Source organism: Bombina bombina, chromosome 2, assembly GCF_027579735.1.
Source record: "Bombina bombina isolate aBomBom1 chromosome 2, aBomBom1.pri, whole genome shotgun sequence".
In the NCBI taxonomy this organism is placed as follows: domain Eukaryota; kingdom Metazoa; phylum Chordata; class Amphibia; order Anura; family Bombinatoridae; genus Bombina; species Bombina bombina.
The window spans coordinates 1,307,887,850-1,307,904,165 of record NC_069500.1 but is presented as its reverse complement, the minus strand read 5'-3'; the positions used below and the strand labels follow the sequence as shown (position 1 = coordinate 1,307,904,165).

Genomic DNA, 16,316 nt, shown 5'->3' with positions numbered 1-16,316 from the left:
GCGCGCTTGCATCTCAGACCACTGCAATTATGCATGCTAAGTCAGTGGAATGGGGATTACTCAGTTTTGTCCCCTCTACTAAATCTGGATCAAGAGACCAGAGATTCTCTTCTCTGGTGGCTTTCTCGGGTCCATCTGTCCAAGGGTATGACCTTTCGCAGGCCAGATTGGACGATTGTAACAACAGATGCCAGCCTTCTAGGTTGGGGCGCAGTCTGGAACTCCCTGAAGGCTCAGGGATCGTGGACTCAGGAGGAGAAACTCCTCCCAATAAATATTCTGGAGTTAAGAGCAATATTCATTGCTCTTCTAGCTTGGCCTCAGTTAGCAACACTGAGGTTCATCAGATTTCAGTCGGACAACATCACGACTGTGGCTTACATCAACCATCAAGGGGGAACCAGGAGTTCCCTAGCGATGTCAGAAGTCTCAAAGATAATTCGCTGGGCAGAGTCTCACTCTTGCCACCTGTCAGCAATCCACATCCCAGGCGTAGAGAACTGGGAGGCGGATTTTCTAAGTCGTCAGAGTTTTCTTCCGGGGAGTGGGAACTCCATCCGGAGGTGTTTGCTCAACTGGTCTATCGTTGGGGCAAACCAGAACTGGATCTCATGGCGTCTCGCCAGAACGCCAAGCTTCCTTGTTACGGATCCAGGTCCAGGGACCCGGGAGCAATGCTGATAGATGCTCTAGCAGCTCCTTGGTTCTTCAACCTGGCCTATGTGTTTCCACCGTTTCCTCTGCTCCCTCGACTGATTGCCAAAATCAAACAGGAGAGAGCATCGGTGATTCTGATAGCGCCTGCGTGGCCACGCAGGACCTGGTATGCAGACCTAGTGGACATGTCACCTCTTCCACCATGGACTCTGCCTCTGAGGCAGGACCTTCTAATACAAGATCCTTTCAATCATCCAAATCTAATTTCTCTGAGACTGACTACATGGAGATTGAAAGCTTGATTCTATCAAGGTGTGGCTTCTCCGAGTCAGTCATTGATACCTTAATACAGGCTCGGAAGCCTGTCACCAGGAAAATCTACCATAAGATATGGCGTAAATATCTTTATTGATGTGAATCCAAGAGTTACTCATGGAGTAAGGTTAGGATTCCTAGGATATTGTCCTTTCTCCAAGAGGGTTTGGACAAAGGCTTATCAGCTAGTTCTTTAAAAGGACAGATCTCTGCTCTGTCTATTCTTTTGCACAAGCGTCTGGCAGAAGTTCCAGGCGTCCAGGCATTTTGTCAGGCTTTGGTTAGGATTAAGCCTGTGTTTAAAACTGTTGCTCCCCCGTGGAGCTTAAACTTGGTTCTTAAAGTTCTTCAGGGAGTTCCGTTTGAACCGCTTCATTCCATTGATATTAAACTTTTATCTTGGAAAGTTCTGTTTTTGATGGCTATTTCCTCGGCTCGAAGAGTCTCTGAGTTATCTGCCTTACATTGTGATTCTCCTTATCTGATTTTTCATTCAGACAAGGTAGTTCTGCGTACCAAACCTGGGTTTTTACCTAAGGTGGTTTCTAACAGGAATATCAATCAAGAGATTGTTGTTCCATCATTGTGTCCTAATCCTTCTTCAAAGAAGGAACGTCTTTTGCATAATCTGGACGTAGTCCGTGCCTTGAAGTTTTACTTACAGGCTACTAAAGATTTTCGTCAAACATCTGCCCTGTTTGTCGTTTACTCTGGACAGAGGAGAGGTCAAAAAGCTTCGACAACCTCTCTCTCCTTTTGGCTTCGGAGCATAATATGCTTAGCCTATGAGACTGCTGGACAGCAGCCCCCTGAAAGGATTACAGCTCATTCTACTAGAGCTGTGGCTTCCAACTGGGCCTTTAAAAATGAGGCCTCTGTTGAACAGATTTGCAAGGCTGCGACTTGGTCTTCGCTTCACACCTTTTCAAAATTTTACAAATTTGACACTTTTGCTTCTTTGGAGGCTGTTTTTGGGAGAAAGGTTCTACAGGCAGTGGTTCCTTCCGTTTAAGTTCCTGCCTTGTCCCTCCCATCATCCGTGTACTTTAGCTTTGGTATTGGTATCCTACATGTAATGGATGATCGGTGGACTGGATACACTTAACAAGAGAAAACATAATTTATGCTTACCTGATAAATGTATTTCTCTTGTAGTGTATCCAGTCCACGGCCCGCCCTGTCCTTTTAAGGCAGGTCTAAATTTTAATTAAACTACAGTCACCACTTCACCCTATGGTTTCTCCTTTCTCGTCTTGTTTCGGTCGAATGACTGGATATGGCAGTGAGGGATCAGGTAAGCATAAATTATGTTTTTCTAACTTTGACCTCCAAAATCTGTTACACATCTACAACCACCAAAAAATGACCATGCAAAATATTTTCTAAATTTTGTCCTGAGTTTAGAAATACCCAATGTTTACATGTTCTTTGTTTTTTTTTTGCAAGTTATAGGGTAATAAATACAAGTAGCACTTTGCTATTTTCAAACCATTTTTTTTTCCAAAATTAGCGCTAGTTACATTGGAACACTGATATCTGTCAGGAATACCTGAATATCCCTTGACATGTATATATATAGTTTCTTTCATGTAATTAGCAAGAGTCCTTGAGCTAGTGATGTATGGGATATACATTCCTACCAGGAGGGGCAAAGTTTCCCAAACCTTAAAATGCCTATAAATACACCCCTCACCACACCCACAATTCAGTTTTACAAACTTTGCCTCCCGTGGAGGTGGTGAAGTAAGTTTGTGCTAGATTCTAGGTTGATAGGCGCTTTGCAACAGGTTGAAGCCCGGTTTTCCTCTCAGAGTGCAGCGAATGTCAGAGGGATGTGAAGAGAGTATTGCCTATTTGAATACAATGGTCTACCTCTAGGGGATCTATTTCATAGGTTCTGTGTTATCGGTCGTAGAGATTTCTTCTCCTACCTCCCTTTTCAGATCGACGATATACTCTTATATACCATTACCTCTACTGATTCTCGTTTCATTACTGGTTTGGCTATCTACTATATGTAGCTGAGTGTCCTGGGGTAAGTAAGTCTTATTTTTTTGTGACACTCTAAGCTATGGTTGGGCACTTTATATGTAAAGTTCTAAATATATGTCTATAAACTTATATTTGCCTTGATTCAGGATAATCAGTATTCCTTTTCAATGCAGACTGTCAGTTTCATTATTGGGATAATGCATTTCAATTTATTTTTTCTTACCTTGAAAAATTTTATTTGACCATTTTTTCCCTGCGTGCTGTTAGGCTCGCGGGGGCAGAAAATGTTTCTTTTTAATGCGTCATTCTTGGCGCGGACTTTTTTGTCGCAAAAATTTGTCACTTCCGGCGCCGTAATTGACGCCGGAAGTTGTATTCTGTCTAGCGTCTTCTTTGACGCATGCGTATTCAGACATTTTTTTGCGCCAAAAAATGTGGGCGTCGTTTTTGGCGCCAAAAATATGGGTTTTGTATTTGGCGCCAATAATGTGGGCGTCATACTTGGCGCCAAAAAAATTGGGCGTCTTTTTTGTCTCACTTTTTTACTCACATTATTAAAACCTCTCTCTTTCATTGCTTCTGGTTCCTAGAATCTTATTATTTTGCATTCTTTCCCATTCCTGAAACTGTCATTTAAGGAATTTGATAATTTTGCTTTATATATTGTTTTTTCTATTACATATTGCAAGATGTCTCATCCTGACCCTGGATCACAATCCACTAGTGGACAGACGCTGCCTGATGCTGGTTCTACCAAAGTTAAATGCATATGTTGTAAACTTGTGGTAACTGTTCCTCCAGCTGTCGTTTGTGTAAGTTGTCATGATAAACTTTCCAATGCAGATTGTGTCTCCATTAGTAATAATCCTTTACCTGTTGTTGTTCCTTCAACATCTATTGTTCAGGATGTCCCTGTTAATGTTAAAGAATTTGTTTCTAATTCTATTAGGAAGGCTCTGTCTGTTATTCCTCCTTCCAGTAAACGTAAAAGGTCTTTTAAAACTTCTCACATTTCAGATGAATTTTTAGGTGACCGCCATCATTCTGACTTATCTGTTTCTGATGAGGATTTTTCTGGTTCAGAGGATTCTTCCCCAGATATTGATACTGATAAATCTTCATATTTATTTAAAATGGAGTTTATTCGTTCATTACTTAAAGAAATTTTGATTGCATTAGATATGGAGGAGTCCAGTCCTCTTGATACTAAAACTGCTAAACGTTTAAATTCGGTTTATAAACCTCATGTGTTAATTCCGGAAGTTTTTCCAGTTCCTGATGCTATCTCAGATGTGATTGCTAGGGAATGGGATAGTCTGGGTACTTCATTTACTCCTTCTCCAAGGTTTAAGAAATTGTACCCTGTGCCATCTGATAGATTGGAGTTTTGGGATAAAATCCCTAAAGTTGATGGGGCTATCTCTACTCTTGCTAAACGTACTGCTATTCCTACGGCAGATAGCACTTCGTTTAAGGATCCTTTAGATAGGAAAATTGAATCTTTTTTAAGAAAAGCTTATTTATGTTCAGGTAACCTACTTAGACCTACTATCTCTTTGGCTGATGTTGCTGCAGCTTCAACTTCTGGTTGGAGGCTTTAGCGCAACAAGTGACAGACCATAATGCTTATAGCATTGTTAAACTTCTTCAACATGCTAATAACTTTGTCTGTGATGCCATTTTTGATATCATTAGAGTTGATGTGCGGTATATGTCTTTAGCTATTTTAGCTAGAAGAGCTTTATGGCTTAAATCTTGGAATGTAGATATGACTTCTAAGTCAACTTTGCTTTCTCTCTCTTTCCAAGGTAATAAGTTGTTTGGTTCTCAGTTGGATTCAATAATTTCAACTGTTACTGGGGGGAAGGGAGCCTTTTTGCCCCAGGGCAAAAAATCAAAAGGTAAATATAGGGCTGCTAATCGTTTTCGTTCCTTTCGTCAGAGTAAGGAGCAGAAGCCTTACCCTTCTCCTAAAGGAACAGTTTCCATTTGGAAACCTTCTCCAGTCTGGAATAAATCCAAGCCTTTTAGAAAGTCAAAACCAGCTCCTAAATCCGCATGAAGGTGAGGCCCTCATTCCAGCGCAGCTGGTAGGGGGCAGGTTACGATTTTTCAAAGATGTTTGGATCAATTCGATTCACAATCTTTGGATTCAGAACATTGTTTCACAAGGGTACATAATAGGTTTCAAGGTAAGACCGCCTGTGAGAAGATTTTTCCTCTCACGCATTCCAGTAAATCCAGTGAAGGCTCAGGCGTTTCTGAAATGTGTTTCAGACCTAGAGTTAGCTGGGGTAATTATACCAGTTCCAGTTCTGGAACGGGGTCTGGGGTTTTATTCAAATCTATTCATTGTACCAAAGAAAGAGAATTCTTTCAGACCAGTTCTGGACCTAAAAATATTGAATCGTTATGTAAGGATACCAACATTCAAAATGGTGACTATAAGAACTATTCTGCCTTTTGTTCAGCAAGGGCATTATATGTCTACAATAGACTTACAGGATGCATATCTTCATATTCCAATTCATCCAGATCACTATCAGTTCCTGAGATTCTCTTTTCTAGACAAGCATTACCAGTTTATTGCTCTTCCGTTTGGCCTAGCAACAGCGCCAAGGATCTTTTCGAAGGTTCTCGGTGCCCTTCTCTCTGTAATCAGAGAACAGGGTATTGCGGTATTTTCTTATTTGGACGATATCTTGGTACTTGCTCAGTCTTCACATTCTGCAGAATCTCATACGAATCAACTTGTGTTGTTTCTTCAAAGACATGGTTGGAGGATCAATTTACCAAAGAGTTCCTTGATTCCTCGAGACAAGAGTAACCTTTTTAGGTTTCCAAATAGATTCAGTGTCCATGACTTTGTCTCTGACAGAAAAGAGACGTCTGAAATTGGTTTCAGCTTGTCGAAACCTTCAGTCTCAATTGTTCCCTTCGGTAGCATTATGCATGGAAATTCTAGGTCTCATGACTGTTGCATCGGACGCGATCCCTTTTGCTCGTTTTCACATGAGACCACTCCAGCTTTGTATGCTGAGCCAGTGGTGCAGGGATTATACAAGGATATCACAATTAATATCCTTAAATCCCAATGTTCGATCATCTCTAACTTGGTGGATGGATCACCATCGTTTATTTCAAGGGGCCTCTTTTGTTCGTCCAACCTGGACTGTGATCTCAACAGATGCGAGTCTATCAGGTCGGGGAGCTGTATGGGGATCTCTGACAGCGCAGGGGGTTTGGGAATCTCAGGAAGCGAGATTACCAATCAACATTTTGGAACTCTGTGCGATTTTCAGAGCTCTTCAGTTCTGGGCTCTTCTGAAGAGAGAATCGTTTATTTGTTTTCAAACAGACAATGTCACAACCGTGGCATATGTCAATCATCAAGGTGGGACTCAGTCCTCAAGCAATGAAAGAAGTATCTCGGATACTTGTATGGGCGGAATCCAGCTCCTGTCTAATTTCTGCGGTTCACATCCCAGGTGTAGACAATTGGGAACCGAATTATATTAGTCGCCAGACGTTACATCCGGGCGAATGGTTTCTTCATCCAGAGGTTTTTCTTCAGATTGTTTAGATCTTGGGTCTTCCAGAAATAGATCTGATGGCCTCTCATCTAAACAAGAAACTTCCCAGGTATCTGTCCAGATCCAGGGATCCTCAGGCGGAAGCAGTGGATGCGTTGTCGCTTCCTTGGAATTATCATCCTTCTTATATCTTTCCGCCTCTAGTTCTTCTTCCAAAAGTAATTTGCAAAATTCTAATGGAGCGTTCATTTGTACTGCTGGTGGCTCCAGCATGGCCACACAGGTTTTGGTTTGCGGATCTCGTTCGGATGGCCAGTTGCCAACCTTGGACACTTCCATTAAGGCCAGACCTTCTATCTCAAGGTCCATTTTTCCATCAGGATCTCAAATCATTAAATTTGAAGGTATGGAGATTGAACGCTTAATACTTAGTCATAGAGGTTTCTCTGACTCAGTGATTAATACTATGTTACAGACTCGTAAATCTGTATCTAGAAAGATTTATTATTGAGTTTGGAAGAATTACATTTCTTGGTGTTCTTCTCATAAATTCTCTTGGCATTCTTTTAGAATTCCTAGAATTTTACAATTTCTTCAGGATGGTTTGGATAAGGGTTTGTCTGCAAGTTCTTTGAAAGGACAAATCTCTGCTCTTTCTGATCTTTTTCACAGAAAGATTGCTAATCTTCCTGATATTCATTGTTTTGTACAGGCTTTGGTCCGTATCAAACCTGTCATTAAGTCAATCTCTCCTCCTTGGAGTCTTAATTTGGGTTTGAAAGCTTTGCAGGCTCCTCCGTTTGAGCCTATGCATTCTCTGGACATTAAATTACTTTCCTGGAAAGTATTGTTCCTTTTGGCTATCTCTTCTGCTAGAAGAGTTTCTGAGTTATCTGCTCTTTCTTGTGAATCTCCTTTTCTGATTTTTCATCAGGATAAGGCGGTGTTGCAGACTTCATTTCAATTTTTACCTAAGGTTGTGAATTCTAACAACATTAGTAGAGAAATTGTTGTTCCTTCATTGTGTCCTAATCCTAAGAATTCTAAGGAAAGATTGTTACATTCTTTGGATGTAGTTAGAGCTTTGAAATACTATGTTGAAGCTACTAAAGATTTTTGGAAGACTTCCAGTCTATTTGTTATCTTTTCTGGTTCCAAGAAGGCTTCTGCCATTTCTTTGGCGTCTTGGTTAAAGTCTTTGATTCATCATGCTTATGTGGAATCGGGTAAGTCCCCGCCTCAAAGGATTACGGCTCATTCTACTAGGTCAGTTTCTACTTCCTGGGCTTCTTTGGATGTAGTTAGAGCTTTGAAATACTATGTTGAAGCTACTAAAGATTTTAGGAAGACTTCCAGTCTATTTGTTATCTTTTCTGGTTCCAAGAAAGGTCAGAAGGCTTCTGCCATTTCTTTGGCGTCTTGGTTAAAGTCTTTGATTCATCTTGCTTATGTGGAATCGGGTAAGTCCCTGCCTCAAAGGATTACGGCTCATTCTACTTGGTCAGTTTCTACTTCCTGGGCTTTTAGGAATGAAGCTTCTGTTGATCAGATTTGCAAAGCAGCAACTTGGTCTTCTTTGCATACTTTTACTAAATTCTACCATTTTGATGTGTTTTCTTCTTCTGAAGCAGTTTTTGGTAGAAAAGTACTTCAGGCAGCTGTTTCTGTTTGATTCGTCTGCTTATAATTTCAGTTTTTTTCATTATAAAGATCAAAACTTTTGATTTGGGTTGTGGATTATTTTTTTCAGCGGAATTGGCTGTCTTTATTTTATCCCTCCCTCTCTAGTGACTCTTGCGTGGAAGTTCCACATCTTGGGTATCTGCTATCCCATACGTCACTAGCTCATGGACTCTTGCTAATTACATGAAAGAATACATAATTTATGTAAGAACTTACCTGATAAATTAATTTCTTTCATATTAGCAAGAGTCCATGAGGCCCACCCTTTTTTTGTGGTGGTTATTGTATAAAGCACAATTATTCCAATTCCTTATTTTTGATGCTTTCGCTCCTTTCTTATCACCCCACTTCTTGGCTATTCGTTAAACTGAATTGTGGGTGTGGTGAGGGGTGTATTTATAGGCATTTTAAGGTTTGGGAAACTTTGCCCCTCCTGGTAGGAATGTATATCCCATACGTCACTAGCTCATGGACTCTTGCTAATATGAAAGAAATGAATTTATCAGGTAAGTTCTTACATAAATTATGTTTTTTTTGGTAAACATCCCAAAGTATTGATCTAGGCCCATTTTGCTATATTTCATGCCACCATTTCACCGCCAAATGCGATCAAATAAAAAAAATTGTTCACTTTTTCACAAGCTTTTTCACAAACTTTAGGTTTCTCACTGAAATTATTTACAAACAACTTGTGCAATTATGACACAAATGGTTGTAAATGCTTCTCTGGTATCCCCTTTGTTCAGAAATAGCAGACATTTATGGCTGTGGCATTACTTTTTTTAATTAGAAGGCCACTAAATGCCGCTGTGCACCACACTTGTATTAGGCTCAGCAGTGAAGGGGTTAGTTAGGTAGCTTGTAGGGTTAATGTTAGTTTTAGGGTAGTGTAGTAGACAACCCAAAGTATTGATCTAGGCCATTTTGTATATTTCATGCCACTATTTCACCGCCAAATTCGAAATCGTTCACTTTTTGACTAACTTTGGTTTTCTCGCTGAAATTATTTACAAACAGCTTGTGCAACTATGGCACAAATGGTTGTAAATACTTCTCTGGGATCCCCTTTGTTCAGAAATAGCAGACATATATGACTTTGGAATTGCTTTTTGGTAATTAGAAGGCCGCTAAATCCTGCTGCGCGCCACACTTGTATTATGCCCGCCAGTGACGGGGTTAATTAGGTAGCTTGTAGGGAGCTTGAAGGGTTAATTTTATCTTTAGTGTAGAGATCAGCCTCCAACCTGACACATCCCACCCCCTGATCCCTCCCAAACATCTCTCTTCCCTCCCCCACCCCACAATGGTCCCCGCCATCTTAAGAACTGGCAGAAAGTCTGCCATTACTAAAATAAAAGGCATTTTTTTAAAAAAATCTGTTCAGCTGTGATGGACCCCCCTTAGACCCCAACCTCCCTGATCCCCCCCAAACAGCTCTCTAACCCTCCCCCTTCTACCTGGCTGCCAGTACCCAGTTTGCCTCCCAAAAAATAGTTTTTTTTTTTTTATATACAATTTGCATTTTTCTGTAGTGTAGTTGCCCCCCCTCAATACCCCCCTACCTCTCCCCCTCCCAGATCCTTTGATCATTATTTTCCCCCCTCCTTCCCATTCAATTACATTGTTGACAGTGGTTGCTGTGCGCGCGCACACACACACATGCACGCGCACGCCCCCTGCAGGCCCCCCCTGCACGATCCCGGCACCCGGCGTGCACATTGCACATACAGGAACCGGATGCCGGGTAGCGATGGGTCGCCCACCCGCCTCCCTGCAGCTGCTCCCACCCACCAACGATCGGCACCATCACTGGCCGATGCAGAGAGGGCCACAGAGTGGCTCTTTCTGCATCGGTCTTGGAAAAAAGGTATTGCAGTGATGCCTCAATATCGAGGCATCACGGCAATACCTTGAAAGCGGCTGGAAGCGATCAGGATCGTTTCCAGGCGCTTTAAACCCCTAATGACGTACAGGGTACGTTGCTGGTCTTTAAAGACCAGTTTGTGTGTGACATACCCTGTACGACGTATGTCGTTAAGGGGTTAAAATCACATGCTCTGTCTGAATCATGAATGTTGAATTTTGACATTACTGTCCCTTTAAGTTCATTATTTTGCTTGAACACATAATTGCACAATTGTAGTTCAGTGTTATACTTTTTTAATAACTTTAACTCATTATTATGGAAACACACAAAAGGTGTTCTCTCATCAACCCACAAGTCAAGTAAGAAGGGTGACAACATCAGACACATGAAGAACAAAATGATACTTCATTTTTAATATATATATATTTTTCTTCAGGAAGAATCAGAAGATTTAATGGATTTTATTCAAGCAAATAAAAAATATCACATGAGCAGACGGATTTCTAATCGAAAGAATTTAATATATAGCATCCAGCTATGTGACAGCAAATGTCGGTGTCTCTTAAATTCGGCGGCAACGCAAATATCAAACCTAATTAACAGAACTGAAAGGTAAAGACAGCAACCAATAAAATGTTATATTGCTTCAATTAAAGTACGCACTGCTGCAGTTTATGTGCTTATATGCAAGGCCGCATTGGTCTACCAGGACACTAGGAGATTTCCCTGTGGGCTGCAGCATCTGGGGCTGACCACCTACAATTTAAAGGGGGTGCTGCTGATGAGGCGATGCAGCTTTATCACCTCTTGTTTTCTAGTCTGAGCTATACCTATTGAAGTGAATGGCAACTTTCATGATAAAGTGCCGGGTTTTTAAAAAAACTATTAAAAACAGGGGCACTTTCATTCATGAAAGTTTACGTTGAACCGGATTTTACTAATACTTACCTTCTTCTCCTGAAATGCCGGCGCACCAATCCCCCCTGCCTGCTTCTTCCTTCTGTACTTATACAGCAATGACGAAACCGGCTTCCTCCAATCACGGCGTGGCTTCACCAGATGAAAGGTCCTGGGGGGAAGCCGTGATTGGAGAGAGCCGGTTTCGTCATTGCTGACGAAGTACAGAGGACCTGCATGCATGGGATCGGCAATCCAGCGTTTCAGGAGAAGAAGGTAAGTATTTGTAAAATGATCTTAGCAGAAGTAACTAAGATCCACTGCCGTTCTCACATATTCTGAGGAGTGAGGTAACTTCAGAGGGGGAATGGCGTGCAGGTTTTCCTGCAATAAGGTATGTGCAGTTAACATATTTCTAGGGATGGAATTTGCTAGAAAAATGCTGCTGATACCGGATTAATGTAAGTTAAGCCTTAAATGCAGTGATAGCGACTGGTATCAGGCTTATTAACAGAGATACATACTCTTATAAAAGTGTGATATAAAACGTTTGCTGGCATGTTAATCGTTTATATATATGTTTGGTGACAAAACTTATTGGGGCCTAGTTTTTTTCCACATGGCTGGCTTGATTTTTGCCTAGTAACAGGCTTTCCACTGTTGCAATATGAGTGGGAAGGGCCTATTTTAGTGCTTTTCTGTGTAGGTAAAAATACTGACAGAGACATTCAGCTTCCCTCTGCATGATACAGGACATCTCTGAAGGGCTAAAAAGGCTTCAAAGTCGTGTTTGAGGAGGGTAGCAATCACAGTAGACTGTGGCAGTTGTTGTGACTGTGTTTAAAAAACGTTTTTGTCATTTATTATTCTGTTTTTGTTATTAAGGGGTTAATCATCCATTTGCAAGTGGGTGCAATGCTCTGCTGACACATACACTGTAAAAATTTTGTTAGTGTAACTGCCTTTTTTCACTGTTATTTCAAATTTTGTCAAAATTTGTTTCTCTTAAAGGCACAGTAACGTTTTTTTATATTGCTTGTTAACTTGCTTTAAAGTGTTTTCCAAGCTTGCTAGTCTCATTGCTAGTCTGTACAAACATGTCTGAAACAGAGGATACTTGTTCATTATGTTTAAAAGCCATGGTGGAGCCCCATAGGAGAATGTGTACTAAATGTATTGATTTCACCTTAAACAGTAAAGATCAGTCTTTATCTATAAAAGAATTGTCACCAGAGGGGTCTGTCGAGGGGGAAGTTATGCCGACTAACTCTCCCCACGTGTCAGACCCTTCGCCTCCCGCTCAAGGGACGCACGCTAATATGGCGCCAAGTACATCAGGGACGCCCATAGCGATTACTTTGCAGGACATGGCTGCAATCATGAATAATACCCTGTCAGAGGTATTATCCAGATTGCCTGAATTGAGAGGCAAGCGTGATAGCTCTGGGGTTAGACGAGATACAGAGTGCTTAGATGCTGTAAGAGCCATGTCTGATACTGCGTCACAATATGCAGAACCTGAGGACGGAGAGCTTCAGTCTGTGGGTGACGTCTCTGAATTGGGGAGACCTGATTCAGAGATTTCTAATTTTAAATTTAAGCTTGAGAACCTCCGTGTATTGCTTGGGGAGGTATTAGCTGCTCTGAATGACTGTGACACAATTGCAGTGCCAGAGAAATTGTGTAGGCTGGATAAATACTATGCAGTGCCGGTGAGTACTGATGTTTTTCCAATACCTAAAAGGCTTACAGAAATTATTAGTAAGGAGTGGGATAGGCCCGGTGTGCCCTTTTCCCCAACTCCTATATTTAGAAAAATGTTTCCAATAGATGCCACTACACAGGACTTATGGCAGACTGTCCCTAAGGTGGAGGGAGCAGTTTCTACTTTAGCAAAGCGTACCACTATCCCGGTTGAGGACAGTTGTGCTTTTTCAGATCCAATGGATAAAAAATTAGAGGGTTACCTTAAGAAAATGTTTATTCAACAAGGTTTTATTTTACAGCCCCTTGCATGCATTGCGCCTGTCACTGCTGCGGCGGCATTCTGGTTTGAGGCCCTGGAAGAGGCCATCCATACAGCTCCATTGACTGAAATTGTTGACAAGCTTAGAACTCTTAAGCTAGCTAACTCATTTGTTTCTGATGCCATTGTTCATTTGACTAAACTAACGGCTAAGAATTCCGGATTCGCCATCCAGGCGCGTAGGGTGCTATGGCTCAAATCCTGGTCAGCTGATGTGACTTCAAAGTCTAAATTACTCAACATTCCTTATTCGGGCCTGGTTTGAAAGAAATTATTGCTGACATTACTGGAGGTAAGGGTCATACCCTTCCTCAGGACAGGGCCAAATCAAAGGCCAAACAGTCTAATTTTCATGCCTTTCGAAATTTCAAGGCAGGTGCAGCATCAACTTCCTCTGCTTCAAAACAAGAGGGAACTTTTGCTCAATCCAAGCAGGCCTGGAAACCTAACCAGTCCTGGAACAAGGGCAAGCAGGCCACAAAGCCTGCTGCTGCCTCTAAGACAGCATGAAAGAGCGGCCCCCTATCCGACAACGGGTCTAGTAGGGGGCAGACTCTCTCTCTCTTCGCCCAGGCGTGGGCAAGAGATGTTCAGGATCCCTGGGCGTTGGAGATCATAGCTCAGGGATATCTTCTGGACTTCAAAGCTTCTCCTCCACAAGGGAACAAGATTATCTGCAAACCAGATAAAGAAAGAGGCATTCCTAAGCTGCGTACAAGATCTCCTTGTAATGGGAGTGATCCATCCAGTTCCGCGGACGGAACAAGGACAGGGGTTTTATTCAAATCTGTTTGTGGTTCCCAAAAAAGAGGGAACCTTCAGACCAATTTTGGATTTAAATATCCTAAACAAATTCCTCAGAGTTCCGTCATTCAAGATGGAAACTATTCGAACCATTTTACCCATGATCCAAAAGGGTCAGTACATGACCACAGTGGACTTAAAGGATGCCTACCTTCACATTCCGATTCACAAGAATCATCATCAGTTCCTGAGGTTTGCCTTTCTAGACAGGCATTACCAATTTGTAGCTCTTCCATTTGGGTTGGCTACAGCCCCAAGAATTTTTACAAAGGTTCTGGGCTCACTTCTGGCGGTCCTAAGACCGCGAGGCATAGCGGTGGCTCCTTACCTGGACGATATCCTTATACAGGCGTCAAGCTTTCAAATTGCCAAATCTCATACAGAGATAGTTCTGGCATTCCTGAGGTCGCATGGGTGGAAAGTGAACGAAGAAAAGAGTTCTCTATCTCCTCTCACGAGGGTTTCCTTCCTAGGGACTCTAATGGATTCTGTAGAAATGAAAATTTACCTGACGGAGTCCAGGTTATCAAAACTTCTAAATGCTTGCCGTGTTCTTCACTCCATTCTGCGCCCCACGGTGGCTCAGTGCATGGAAGTAATCGGCTTAATGGTAGCGGCGATGGACATAGTGCCATTCGCGCGCCTGCATCTCAGACCGTTGCAATTATGCATGCTCAGTCAGTGGAATGGGGATTACACAGATTTGTCCCCTCTACTAAATCTGGAAACCAGAGATTCTCTTCTCTGGTGGTTATCTCGGGCCCATCTGTCCAAAGGTATGACCTTTCGCAGACCAGATTGGACAATTGTAACAACAGATGCCAGCCTTCTAGGTTGGGGTGCAGTCTGGAACTCCCTGAAGGCTCAGGGTTCATGGACTCAGGAGGAGAAACTCCTCCCAATAAATATTCTGGAGTTAAGAGCAATATTCAATGCTCTTCTGGCTTGGCCTCAGCTAGCAACACTGAGGTTCATCAGATTTCAGTCGGACAACATCACGACTGTGGCTTACATCAACCATCAAGGGGGAACCAGGAGTTCCCTAGCGATGTCAGAAGTCTCCAAGATAATTCGCTGGGCAGAGACTCACTCTTGCCACCTGTCAGCGATCCATATCCCAGGTGTAGAGAACTGGGAGGCGGATTTTCTAAGTCGTCAGACTTTTCATCCGTGGGAATGGGAACTCCATCCGGAGGTGTTTGCTCAATTGGTTCTCCGTTGGGGCAAACCAGAATTGGATCTCATGGCGTCTCGCCAGAACGCCAAGCTTCCTTGTTACGGATCCAGGTCCAGGGACCCAGAAGCGGCACTGATAGATGCTCTAGCAGTGCCTTGGTTCTTCAACCTGGCTTATGTGTTTCCACCGTTTCCTCTGCTCCCTCGTCTGATTGCCAAAATCAAACAGGAAAGAGCATCGGTGATATTGATAGCGCCTGCGTGACCACGCAGGACCTGGTATGCAGACCTAGTGGACATGTCATCCTTTCCACCATGGACTCTGCCTCTGAGACAAGACCTTCTAATACAAGGTCCTTTCAATCATCCGAATCTACTTTTTCTGAGACTGACTGCATGGAGATTGAACGCTTGATCCTATCAAAGCGTGGCTTCTCCGAGTCAGTAATTGATACCTTAATACAGGCACGAAAGCCTGTCACCAGGAAAATTTACCATAAGATATCGCGTAAATATCTTCATTGGTGTGAATCCAAGAATTACTCATGGAGTAGGGTTAGGATTCCTAGGATATTGTCCTTCCTCCAAGAGGGTTTGGACAAAGGATTATCAGCTAGTTCTTTAAAGGGACAGATTTCTGCTCTGTCTATTCTTTTACACAAGCGTCTGGCAGAAGTTCCAGACGTTCAGGCATTTTGTCAAACTTTAGTTAGAATTATGCCTGTGTTTAAACCTGTTGCTCCTCCATGTAGCTTAAACTTGGTTCTTAAAGTTCTTCAAGGGGTTCCGTTTGAACCCCTTCATTCTATTGATATCAAACTTCTTTCATGGAAAGTTCTTTTTCTGATGGCTATTTCCTCGGCTCGAAGAGTCTCGGAGTTATCTGCCTTACATTGTGATTCTCCTCTTTCATTCAGATAAAGTTGTTCTGCGTACAAAACCTGGGTTTTTAACTAAGGTGGTTTCTAACAAGAATATCAATCAAGAGATTGTTGTTCCATCATTATGTCCTAATCCTTCTTCAAAGAAGGAACGTCTTTTGCATAATCTAGACGTAAGTCCGTGCCTTGAAGTTTTACTTACAGGCTACTAAAGATTTTCGCCAAACATCTAACCTGTTTGTTGTTTACTCTGGACAGAGGAGAGGTCAGAAGGACTCGGCAACCTCTCTTTCTTTTTGGCTTCGGAGTATAATCCGTTTAGCCTATGAGACTGCTGGACAGCAGTCTCCTGAAAGGATTACAGCTCATTCTACTAGAGCTGTGGCTTCCACCTGGGCCTTTAAAAATGAGGCCTCTGTTGAACAGATTTGCAAGGCTGCAACTTGGTCTTCCCTTCATACTTTTTCCAAATTTTACAAATTTGA

The 16,316-nt window shown here is 42.2% G+C and overlaps 1 protein-coding gene across 2 annotated transcripts in view; it reads left to right on the top strand.

Moving 5' to 3' along the window:
* EVC2 (EvC ciliary complex subunit 2) overlaps positions 1–16,316 on the top strand; it is a 427,809-nt gene that overhangs the window by 234,038 nt on the left and 177,455 nt on the right. For both annotated transcript variants that reach the window (XM_053704149.1, XM_053704148.1), the window contains exon 12: positions 10,484–10,659. In XM_053704149.1, the coding sequence (XP_053560124.1) occupies positions 10,484–10,659 (176 nt within the window). The remainder of the gene's footprint in view (positions 1–10,483; positions 10,660–16,316) is intronic.